This window comes from Exophiala viscosa (assembly GCF_022695815.1).
Source record: "Exophiala viscosa unplaced genomic scaffold EDD37scaffold_14, whole genome shotgun sequence".
In the NCBI taxonomy this organism is placed as follows: domain Eukaryota; kingdom Fungi; phylum Ascomycota; class Eurotiomycetes; order Chaetothyriales; family Herpotrichiellaceae; genus Exophiala; species Exophiala viscosa.
The window spans coordinates 6202-18527 of NW_026944366.1; the positions used below are offsets into that span (position 1 = coordinate 6202).

The 12326-nt window shown below is 50.5% G+C and overlaps 4 protein-coding genes across 4 annotated transcripts; 2 read left to right on the plus strand and 2 right to left on the minus strand.

Moving 5' to 3' along the window:
* Window positions 1-1408: 1408 nt before the first annotated feature.
* EDD37DRAFT_654041 (uncharacterized protein) lies at window positions 1409-1820 on the minus strand (the record flags this gene model as incomplete). The annotated part of the gene is made up of 2 exons (XM_062818645.1): window positions 1409-1540; window positions 1620-1820. 2 exons carry the CDS (start codon window positions 1818-1820, stop codon window positions 1409-1411), a joined length of 333 nt encoding a protein of 110 aa, XP_062665820.1.
* A 2214-nt stretch (window positions 1821-4034) lies between these two features.
* EDD37DRAFT_641443 (uncharacterized protein) lies at window positions 4035-6635 on the plus strand. The gene has a single exon (XM_062817308.1). The coding sequence runs from the start codon at window positions 4179-4181 to the stop codon at window positions 6525-6527; it is 2349 nt and encodes a 782-aa protein (XP_062665821.1). The 5' UTR covers window positions 4035-4178; the 3' UTR covers window positions 6528-6635.
* Window positions 6636-7542: 907 nt separating this feature from the next.
* On the plus strand, window positions 7543-9678 carry EDD37DRAFT_180616 (threonine synthase). The gene has a single exon (XM_062809956.1). It carries the CDS (start codon window positions 7757-7759, stop codon window positions 9422-9424), a length of 1668 nt encoding a protein of 555 aa, XP_062665822.1. The 5' UTR covers window positions 7543-7756; the 3' UTR covers window positions 9425-9678.
* A 254-nt stretch (window positions 9679-9932) lies between these two features.
* On the minus strand, window positions 9933-12107 carry EDD37DRAFT_570094 (uncharacterized protein; the record flags this gene model as incomplete). Its single annotated transcript, XM_062814258.1, has 2 exons — window positions 9933-11589; window positions 11641-12107. 2 exons carry the CDS (start codon window positions 12105-12107, stop codon window positions 9933-9935), a joined length of 2124 nt encoding a protein of 707 aa, XP_062665823.1.
* Window positions 12108-12326: the final 219 nt, after the last annotated feature.

Sequence of the window (12326 nt, forward strand, 5' to 3'; positions counted from 1 at the left end):
CAACGAATGAAAGTACCAAGGCAAAAGCCACATGGATACCTAGAGAACCTGCCGACCCCCAAGGGGCCGTGGTAGGATATCTCTATGGATTTCATTGTAGGCCTACCAGCGTCGATGCACGGACGAGTCGCATGCGACGCAATACTAGTAATTGTTAACAGATACTCGAAAATAGTGAACTTGACGCCATGCACTAGCACGATAACCGCAAGCGATTTAGGGGAGATCATTCTGGAAAAAATAGTGGCAAAATATGGAGCGCCAAGATCGATCGTAAGTGATAGAGGTTCAGTCTTTACCTTAGCTTACTGGGGAACCCTATGCTCTCACCTTACGACTCGACGGCTATTCTCCACTACCTTCCACCCACAAACCGATGGACAAACGGAGCGAATGAATCAAACCCTTGAAGCTTACCTAAGGTGCTATGTGAACTACCAGCAAGCAGATTGGGCGATGCTACTCATAAGCGCAGAATATACGATGAATTCGCAAGCCAATGCTACTACTGGGAAGACACCATTTTCAGACGTCCTAACCTTCAACCCCTCTATGAACATTAATGTCGAGCGCGACTCGCAGACGATACATGCGGAAAACGCACTCGCAGAGGGGAGGGCGGAAGTACTGGCCAAGTCTATACGAATCGCATAGGAAGCGCGTGAAACTATAGCTAAGCACTACAATCTCAAAAGAACCCCTAAACATTTTAGTGTCGGAGAACGAGTTCTACTCTCCGCTCGCAATATTCGTACCTTACGCGTAAGCAAGAAGATAGCTGATTAGTATCTAGGACCTTTCACTATACTAGAACGATATAAGGCTAACGCCTATCGACTCGACTTACCTAAGAACTATAGAAGACTTCACTATACTTTTTATATATTACTATTACGTAGGTATCGTATACGACTCGGTAGCGACCCACCACTAGCTTTAGATATTAAAGGGGAAGATAAGTAGGAGGTCGACTAGATCCTAGGCGAACGCACTCGTAAAGGGGAGCAATAGTTCTATATTAAGTGGAAAGGTTTTAGAGAAGCTAACGACTCCTAGGAACTAGAAGAACACCTTGCGAACGTACGGGAAAAGATTGCGAGTTGGAGGCGAAGAGCGAGTGAATAGTTCCATTCAACGCTCGACTTACGCTCCTACACTATACCCCCGCGGGGCGTAGGCGAGGCTATAGCGAGCTCCCTACGAAAAGCAAAACTATCTAAAAAATCTCGACTAACGCCCTAACCCTCTACACCCTACAAGGGGTTATAGGGGAGTCCACTACGAGCGGTATACCCTCTACTCCTAGGCCCTACCGAAAAACACAATTCACCAAGACTTTGCTTTAAGTCGCAAGCGATAAGTAACCACCGTAACCACCTATTCTACCAACCACGAGTTGCGTACGACTCTACTCCGAGTCAGACGATTCAGACGATATCGTAGGCTTATCATTACCGAAGCTAGAGAAAGTTGCGGCCTCTATACGACCCACACGCGACTCCAACGAAGCTAGAGAAGTAGTAGCCGTAGTGACGGCATTCTAGAATTCGTTAGTGACTCGTAGGCAACTCGTAATTGACACTTATAGTTAAGTAGGTCAAAGCCTAGATAACATCTACATTGGTGACGGTAGGGGGGGAGATAGGAGGAGTAGCAGTATCTCGCACGCTGGCCGCAAGCGACCGCATCAATGGCGCATTGGGCGGAGCTGGTAACAGGCGAGTCGAGATAGGAGTCGAGGGCGAGCCGGCAGCGACAGGGGCAGGAGCAGCACGGGCAGCACGGGCGGCACGGTTCACCTCGCGGGTATAGGCAGTCATTTCGAGGTCGAGGACCCTCGCCTACGCCTCGATAGCGGCCATGGTGACCCTAGCCTCTCCCTAGACGAGACGACGGTTGGTCGCGAGCAAGTCGCGGGCACGACCCTCCAAATGCTTAGGGACCTAAAACGGTTAGTATGCGATTGCTATGCAATATATATACAACTCACAGAAGTATACTAGGCGATGGTCCGATTGCCACCCTAGCAATAACGATAGCGATTGTGGCCCTCGAGGTACTCGTAGTTGACTCGCTAGCCCGCCTAGCCCTGACCATTACTAGTAGGAGCATTGGCTGGCTAAGCGTAGAGACGGCGGAGGCATCGCTAGCATGGTAAACCGCGCTTCACTCGCTTGCGAGCCTTGCGCGAGGAAGTGGGAGCATCATTCGGTAGCCCTGCCGTAGGTTAGTTGAAGAGTCGCATACGATACGTATATGAACCTACCTCGCTTCTCACCACCACCATCGGGAGGACGACCACCACCGGTACCACCGGCAATACTGCCAAGGCTAGGGACTATAGGCGCAGCGATAATGGTCGACACTACTGCGATTAGTAGGCAACCTAATCATAAACTAGTGAGCACCTACTAGTTGAGAAGAGGGAGCTGCTACAAAAAAATCAGTCAGCATAGGCGAAAACTACGTGATATAAGTGCGACTTATAGTTAAGTGTTTTGAGATTCTACACAAAATATAAAGTTAGTAACGTGAAATAAATCTCACGCGAGGCGACTAAGACTTATAGATAAGCGGCGACTAAGAGAACACAAGAGCTATAAGTATATTAGTTAGCGGAGAGTTCTATACGAGCAATACGTAAGTATATACCGAGATATTATTAGTGTTGCTATTATATAGAGAAAAGGAAAGAAGAGAGGGAGAGTCAAAAGATACAAGTAGCACTCTGAACTATATAGACTCGCCGAGTTCTCGTATATTTGTTGGGTGCGGTATAATCTACAAAAACTTATTCATTAGGGCGAGGCTACGGGTCACTACACACAAGGCTACGAGTCACTATACATAAGGCTGCGGGTTACTGTATACGAGGCTGCTGGTCACAACCCAAGGCTGAGAACTACTATGCAAGAATACTACTAGGTGATGGAACACTACTGAGCCCTAGGGTATGGCTCTCACCTAATGAGATGGCGGAATACTTCTCGAGGACGAGAAGCCCCGGAGGGGGGGATAATTGTCAGGAATGGTATACTAAGCCGAGCCGCCCGAAGGTATAGGGCCTAGAGGCTAGGCAGCGCCTATAAGGCATACTCTTCTCGTATGAGAGGACTTAGCTTCTCTTATACTTCGAGTCCTATAATACCTAATGGTTGAGGGACTCCTAGTTAACTACTGAATACAATACCTATTAGATCGACTATTACTCTATCTGCCTATCACACTAGGGTATTCCTTATAGAGTGCCTCCTCGAAAAGGGATTTATATTAATAAGTACTCTCTTTATAAATACCTCGAATCGCTCGGCGTTAAAGAAGCCTTAAAATACCTCGTAATCGAGCTACTCGTTAACTATAAGTGCGGGTAGAATACTCTACCGCTCCGTACGCCTTCTCGGGAGACGTACTCGATAGGGCACTCCTCGCGGAGACTAACTAAACTTACGGTCCCGTATTCTCTCGTTAGCGGCGCTCTCGTCGACGGCGACAATTTGCTCCGTAGTGTAATCGGCTATATCGGCTATAAATTCTATAACTAACTTCTCGTCGCGCTTCGTATTGACGCGAGTAATACGTTTATAAGTAATCTTATACTCTTTAAGTAAGCGATAGACTATAGGCGGAGATACTCGAATATCGTACTCCTCAAGGAGGAAGTTATAGCACTTATCGAGGCGTACCGTCGGCTAGTCCTTAATGAATTCTAGTAGGCCTACGGCGGCGATATCGTGAATAATAGGAGGGCGTCTATTCTTAGGATAGAATTGATCGAGACTAAGCTTCTTATTACGTTTTTAACGCTTTACCTTAGTAACGTAGGCCTTAGAGACGCCGTGAGCTAGACTAATAGTCTTCTATCGAGCTATAGTTTCAAGGGCAAGCTCGACCGCCTCTTTAACGATAGGTAAAAACTTGCGATATTCCGGTATCACGAAAACTGCGATATATAAAACGATATTTATATCAATATAGAGCGCCGACGACGACGATTAAGATAGCAGTAAAAAGATGTTTAATTGTATACGTTGTTGGTGAGTAATTGCATAATTATGCTTACCGCCATTTCAAAAAGTTGGAGTTGCAACCCGCTCGGCTAACTTGACAAATTTACAAAGTTTTGAAAGGCACAGTAAGGCTTTCGAATTGCTAAGCACGAGACATGCGCCATCAGCACAATGGACTTGGGAGAAGGAGGGACAGCACCGGTCGTTCTGGCGGACTGGCTGGACCGGTTGTTGAACTCATGGCACGATTATAGGATTGGCTTTTCGACCTTTCTCGTGCTATGTTTCCTCATTCTCGTATGGCGGCGCAGGCGGAGTCACACATTACACACCCACAACTCCTCTCCAGGGTTAGAGAAGGCTGCTTGGCTTGAGCGAGACGACAAAGAGGCCGATGAAACAGGCACCGGCACAGAGACACCCGGTGAGGGAGTTCCTCAACCTGCAGTTGGCGAGACTCGAAAACCGAGAAGTTCTGCACCTAAAGTGGTGACTGGCCGTAAACCCATTGTTACAAAGTCACGGTCCGGAGGACATCAGCAAGCAGAGTCATCATGCATACAGCCATTGATCTTCTTTACCTCGCTGACAGGAACCACGGAGCGTCTCTCGAAGGGTGTACTGGCCAAAATCGAGAGTCTCGCGGTAACGCAGCCTGCCGTCCTCAAGCCAGAAATACATGACCTCTCCTACATTGACCTCGACGACTACTTCATCTCAGGTCCCAAGACACCCGTCCCGCGTCCTGACGTCCGTTACGTCTACCTGCTACTCGTACCCTCCTACGACATCGACACGATCCTGAACACCTTCCTTGCCCACCTCGATGAGACTCACAACGACTTCCGAATTGATACTGCCTCCATGTCCTCGCTGGCCGGCTACACTGTTTTTGGCGTCGGAGACAAAGATGGATGGCCTACCGAGGAAAAAGGATTCTGCTCTCAAGCGGTCGAGGTGGACATGTGGATGGCCAAATTGACTGGCAGGAAGAGAGCATACCCGCTGGGTCTCGGGGATGTGAAAAGCAACGTTGACCAGACGCTACAAGACTGGACAACCGGAGTATGTGGCGTCCTCGAAGAGCTTGGCACAACTGGCACATTGGGCGAGGGTGTCCCTGGTAGTGGTGACGCAGACGAGAGTGACGGGGAAGATCTAGAGCAAGCAGACGATGCCGAAGTGGACTTTCCCGACTCTGGCCGAAACAAGAGGAGAAAGCTGGCGAGCGCGACAGATCTCGAAGATGTCGGAGGTAAAGGTGCTCCAATGGCCATTGACTTCACTACCTACTCTACGACGACACCTTCAGCATCCGTCGCCTTGAAGGCGATGGTGCCCAAGGAATCTCCTACGCACGCGGCGTTGACGAAACAAGGCTATACCATCGTCGGCAGCCACTCGGGCGTCAAAATCTGCCGCTGGACCAAGTCTGCCCTCCGCGGCCGCGGCTCATGTTACAAGAACTCCTTCTACGGCATCGCATCGCACCTGTGCATGGAAACCACGCCTTCGTTGTCGTGCAGCAATAAATGTGTTTTTTGCTGGCGACACGGGACCAATCCCGTCTCAACGACATGGCGGTGGCAAGTTGACGATCCGCAAATGATTTTCGATGGGGCCAAGGAAGGCCACTACAAGAAGATCAAGATGATGCGCGGCGTACCCGGTGTGCGCAGCGAGCGGTTCGAAGAAGCCATGCGCATCCGTCACTGCGCATTGAGTCTGGTCGGCGAACCGATCTTCTACCCGCGAATCAACGAGTTTTTGGGTATGCTACACAGCGAGCAGATTTCTAGCTTCTTGGTTTGTAATGCACAGCATCCACAGCAATTGCAGGACTTGAGAAGAGTCACGCAGTTGTACGTGAGTATCGACGCGAGCAACAAGGACAGCCTGCGCAAGATTGACAGACCTTTGCATCGAGATTTCTGGGAGCGCTTCCAGGCGTGTCTCGACATCCTGCGGGAGAAGCGGTTCGTGCAGCGCACGGTCTACAGACTTACCTTGGTCAAGGGGTTCAATGTGGACGACGAAGTCGAAGGGTACGCCGACCTCGTTGAGAAGGGATTACCGTGCTTCGTCGAGGTCAAGGGCGTGACATTCTGTGGGACCAGTACATCCGCGGGTGCAGGCCTGACCATGCAGAACGTGCCGTTTTACGAAGAGGTTGTGGCATTTGTCGAGGCTTTGGACAAGGCTCTCAAGAAGAGGGGCCTGGACTACGGTATCGCAGCTGAACACGCGCACAGCTGTTGTGTCTTGCTTGCGAGTAAGCGTTTCTTCATCAACGAGAAGTGGCATACGATCATCGACTACGAGAAATTCTTCGGACTGCTGGAGCAAGGCGTGGACTTTGCGCCAGAGGACTATTGTAAGGAGACGCCTGAGTGGGCTCTTTGGGGCAATGGCGGATTTGATCCGAGAGATGAGCGTGTTGATAGGAAGGGAAGGCCGAAGGAGAAGAAGGAGGTGGTCGTTCGGGCGGTGGCTGAGGACAAGTCGCAGCTGGAATTTTGAATATGATTGCAGCATGCCCTGTCTAGTTGACAGGCGCCGTAGACTCATAAAAGGCATCCTCGAGTACCATTCTTACGAGACAAACATCAACATTATGACATCTTCGTCCTGCGTATCATAAGTCTTGCCGAATTGCCCTGCCCAGCCTGTTGGCCCGTTGCCGTATGGCTCTCCTTCAGTCGATTTCCCTTGCGATATGTGAAACAGTTGGCAGTACATGTGGCATAGATGATCAAGGTGAGTACATGAAGCATGCGCAGGTTCAGCAGAGTTCGTAGATGTTAGCCAGGATTGAGATGCAAACCTCGAAAAGGCCTGAGTACGATTTCGTCTGGGGTGAGAATGATTTTCAGATTTGCCTAGGCAATCTTCGTCGTAAAAACTTCGTTTTTAGTCGACAGCATCGCTGACCACAGCGCCAGACCTGTTCTGACAATCGCAACTCTTCTCAAACCGCAACCAACAAGGGTTAAACCAGCTCATGAAAAGTGTATATGAGACCTGTCAGAGTCATCCTCGAGTACCAGCTGCGCCGGGCGGTACGAAACCAGGCCCCTAAACGCAGGTCAAAGATCATCACCACTCTCTTGTCCGTCCCGGCTCCAAAGAACCATGGTCAGACGCAGCGAGAGTAAAAAGGTTTCACTCTAGGGTACCGAGAATTTCTTTTCGTCAGCCAGGTTGAGGATTCTGTGGCTCGTGTGAAGAGCTCAGAAGAGGACGTTTACTATAGAAATGATTCTATGAAGTCTGGCAATCATTGTTAGCAACACACAAAACATAGAAACCGTGAGGGCACGGGCAAAACTCACAAAGTCGCATGAAAAAAGAAAAGAAGAGAGAAAGGCGAGAAGGAAGAGATATTTCTACTTTCTCAGGCGGCGGATCTGCGCCAAGCATTAAACAAAAATTAAACTCTTTTTGGACTAGTTGATGAACTTTTTGATGGCATCACGTGATGGACAGGGGTCCAGAGGATTTTCTTGGGACAAGAACAGAGAACCACTATTCAACTACAACTAACAGGATTGATATTGTGGAACGACTGACTGCTGGACTCTGATTGAAAGGCGTGGAGGAGACTGACAGGCTCACCTACCTCGAAAGGCTTTTCCTGGCTGTTGCTTCGGAATTTGATCCCTCGGTCAGGAACAGGGAGACAGCACAAAAAACAACCACTTGTCCTCTGACTCAGGCACCTACTACTGACCAGTAACCACGTCCCCACCATGGTGGCCAACTCCAAATACTCGAGCACTCGATACCACGATACCTCATTACAAGAGTTCTTCAGCTTCGAGGAGGTCGTCTTGAAAGGTCTCGCCTCAGATGGAGGCCTCTTCCACCCACACGATGTTCCCGACGTTGGATCCAAATACCTTGACTGGAAGGACCTCTCATTCGCCGAATTGGCATACCAGGTAATGCGTCTGTACATTGACGAGCACGAAATCTCCAACACCGAGCTCAAATCCATAGTCGACAGAAGCTACTCGACATTCCGTCACCCAGACACAGTACCGCTCGTCACTCTCGACGAGCAAAAAGGTCTATATCTGCTCGAACTCTTCCACGGTCCAACCTTCGCATTCAAAGATGTCGCGCTACAATTCCTAGGCAATCTCTTCGAATTTTTCCTAGTCCGCAAGAACCAGAACCTCAAATCCGGCGAGGCACGACACCATCTCACCGTCATTGGCGCGACATCAGGCGACACCGGGTCCGCAGCCATCTACGGCCTCCGCGGCAAAAAGGACGTCAGCATCTTCATCATGTTCCCCGACGGCAAGGTCTCGCCCGTCCAAGAAGCGCAAATGACCACCGTCCTAGACCCCAACGTCCACTGTCTCGCCGTCCAAGGCACCTTCGACGACTGCCAGGACTACGTGAAAGCTCTATTCGCCGACCCCGAAACCAACAAGATCCACCACCTCGCGGCCGTAAACTCCATCAACTGGGCACGCATCCTCGCCCAAATAACATATTACTTCTACGCTTACTTCCAACTCCTCAAACACGCGGGATCCTCGCCGAAAGAAGCCAAATTCGTCGTCCCCACAGGCAACTTCGGCGACATCCTAGCAGGATACTACGCGACGCGGATGGGTCTTCCCGTGTCGAAACTCGTCATTGCTACCAACGAGAACGACATTCTCCACCGCTTCTGGCAGACGGGCAGCTACTCCAAGTCCGCAGCGACAAAACCTGCGGATGAACCGCACGAGGGGATCAAGGAGGACGGCGCGCAGGCTCACGAAGACGGGGTGAAAGAAACGTACAGTCCGGCCATGGACATTCTCGTGTCGTCCAACTTCGAGCGCCTGCTCTGGCATTTGAGTCTGGAACACGAACTCTCGACGAACCCCGACCAAAAGTACGAGGCGGCCGTGCGTACAGCTGGCGGCAAGATAGCAGGCTGGTTCCAAGAACTCAAAAAGACGGGTTCATTCACTGTTGATAAGGCTATCCTCAAGAACGCCCGGAATATCTTCGCTACGTACAGGGTGAGCAATAAGGAGACCTTGGGCGCCATCCGCGACTGTTACAAGGGCACCGCCATCGCCAATAAGGGCTACGTGCTCGACCCGCACTCGGCGATCGGTGTTGCTGCGAGTCTACGCGAGATCGAAGCCACGGCGTCCACGAAAGTGCCTACCGTGTCATTGGCGACGGCTCACCCTGCGAAATTCGCTGGCGCGGTCGAATTGGCGCTCCAAGATGAAAAGGCGTTTACTTTCGACTCGGTCCTGCCTGAGCAGTTCGTTGGGCTGAATGACAAGGAGAGAAGAGTGCTCAAGGTGTCGAGCGATGAGGGCTTGACTGGTATTCGCGACATCATTACAAGGGAGGTGGAGAAGGAGAAATCACAGGGGCAGGTTAGACAGAACGGGTTGTAAAAGCGTGTATGGTGCTTTGTTCTCGTGGTTTGTCGTTCGGGCTTGGGAGCTTGGAAATCGTCTGGCAAACCAAAAATAGAAATTTACAGGGCAATGGCCTGGTGGCTTTGTGAGTTCGGGGTACATACCATAGCATCTGTCGATCCTACCTAGGTAGGCATACACCTAGCTGATTTGTTCTGATTTGTGAGTCAGGCAGCTTGCAGGAGTCTGACTACCCATGTGTCAATACGAAGCCAGGCTGGCCTAATAAGACTCATCATGTGTCCACCTCCACTTCATTTTCATATGGCACGAATGCTATCGCATCCAATGGTGCCACCTGAGTGAGTGATTCTAATCCTTTTCCGGAGCAAGTAGAATAAAATCCGCTTTTAGTCGTTAAGGTATTGTCCGAGCAGTTAACACCGTCCCAGCAGACTAGAAGAATCCAAACTCCATAGCAATGCAATGTCCTGAAAACCACATCACATCCAAGCCTTCGATGCCATGTCATTAGAAATCCTGTTCATGCATAGAACTTCCCTCGTACAGGGGCCTCCATCCGCCGGTCACTAAAGCAGCAGTGTCCGACATTGTGCCCATCATCATCCGGACTGTCGAGCTCGTAGCCTGATATCCCCAAATCGCCAACCTTGGAAAATCCAGGTACAGCACCCCAGCTCAAGGGGTGCTGAGCCATCTCTTCACATTCACTCTCGTCGAGCTGCCCCGGCGGATGGCATGCCGCACTGATGGCCAGCGAATTGCTACCAATCAGAGGCATGCCAATAGGCAGCTTGCGCATGGCAGTAGCAAACAAGAAGACCAGCAGCCCAAACCCGACAAACAAAATGAAAAGCATGGCTATGGGCGAGTATGCCACCGTGGTGATCTCGTCTTGCATCGGTACCGTCCCATCACGGGGGATGATTGTGATATTGGCCAGAAATATGCTTTGGGACACCAGCCAGTGCAACAGACCTGAGCCGATGAGCAATGGTATGCCGTATTTGTACGGCAAACTCAGGAAATATGTACTCTTCTGTTCGCCCTGCGGGTCGGTGACACGGAGGTTCTTCCGACCACGACCCGCCGTCACGCTAAGATTCGAAAGCTCGCGCGACAGGAACATGACGGTGAAGAGGCTGTTGTAGCAGATGTACAAGAAAGAAAAAATGGCTTGCGGGGTGTTGGCGATGAGCGTGGACACTGCAATTGATGTGCTGCCGTACCCCGGCAGATTCCAGCCCATGACTAGATTCCCGGGCCTGACGGTGCCCAAACCGACAACCCAGGCGTTTTGAATCGTCTTGTCGCCGACAAAATTGTTGATACCCAGTGCCAGGCACACTGCGGTTCCGGTCAATACCAAGGTGAAGATTGCAAGTAGGAAGCTCCACTGTTTCCAGGTCGCCGCTTCCCCAAACCGGTGTTGCTTAGGATCGTAGCGCATAGCACCCGTCGTGTATCCTGATTGCGAGGACGCAACAATGCTGGCATGGCTCGATAGGCACATACCTTCTGTGGTCCGGTCCGGGTTGCGTAAGAAGGATTGAACAGCGTCTCCCACGTTGACCAGGGGAGGTTCACCCATCCGAAAAGCGACATAGGCTATGCCGATAACCTTGAGAACGTTGAAGGCCAATACCACGGCCATCATGTCGAGCGAGAAATGAAGATGACACTGTGATTGCACCTTCTCAGACAAACAGTGATCCACTTCAAAACCACCTGTCGACCATTGGTCTGCCATTTTGACAAGCTTGGGGGTGATTTTCGAGCAAGGCACGAACCCGTATTCGTTTTCACAGCAAGCATCTGTTTGTCGGACAACATCGGGGTTGTCGCATATCCAGGCAAAGGCATTGTATTTCGGAGTAATGTCATCAGGAAATTCGTTGTCTTCGAGCTTGAAGAGCGAGCCTTGATTGGATGGAGGATCTTTGACCACCACGATCACATTACGGCGGGCTTCGACAAAATCCTTTGCGTAAGCCCGGATACATTCCTCGTTATCAAGGACATCGAATTGCTTGGCCCTCGATTGGATGTCTGTGACGTTCAGATATTTGTTGTCAGGAAATGCACTCGTATTGTAAGAGGCTCCATTGACGAAGTCTGGTGAGGTGTACAAAACGTTATAATTGTTCGTTGCGAGCGCCGAGTAGAAAACCGAATTGTATCTGGAATCGTCAGCGCAGCCGTACCAACAAGGAGCTTCTTTGGTGACAAACATCAGATGGAGCGGGATCGAGGAAATGCCCAAAAGCCACCATAAAACAACCTTCTTCTTGCTCAGAGAGCCCAAATTTCGAATGCTGGGAATGCCAATGTCCAACCACCTCCGCTTCGCGTGAGCTTTATCGACCTCGCGCCTACTCGGAGACGTGAGCAACTGCATGCAATAATTGGAACTCGCCAATAGTGTCGTGGCGACGGCGTTGAGTGCCAAATGCACGTAAGTATCTTTCTCTTCAGTCTTAGTGCAGCTCCCCTCGTAGACCATGTAGATGCCTTTGGACATTTTATCACCAGCCGCCACAATGCCGATGGTCAGACAGATATTCGCGATCAACACCACAACTGCGCACGTCAAGGCGATCTTGGAACTGCCTTTCCATCCTGGACTCAACCATGATTTCTTGCGTAGGGAGGATGATTTGCTGGGCGATCTCAGTAGAGGATTTGGTGTTTCACTCATAGGATCTGGCGTGTATGCAGTGCTTCCATGGAAGTCTGGGCTGAACATGTTTGCGCAGGGTAGACTTGATCTCTGAGAACCGGCCGTGTGTGGCACTGGAGTGAGATTGAGGTTCTCGGCTGAGTTCAAAGATTGATATGGCTGTTTGAACGGAGGCCATGGCGGGATAATTCTCCTGGACACGAGTGTCAATCGCGCAAGTTGCGACGATGAGGAGTA

Coding starts and splice junctions, on each gene's coding strand:
- EDD37DRAFT_641443 (XM_062817308.1), top strand. CDS start 4,179: ATGGACTTGGGAGAAGGAGGGACAGCACCGGTCGTTCTGGCGGACTGG.
- EDD37DRAFT_180616 (XM_062809956.1), top strand. CDS start 7,757: ATGGTGGCCAACTCCAAATACTCGAGCACTCGATACCACGATACCTCA.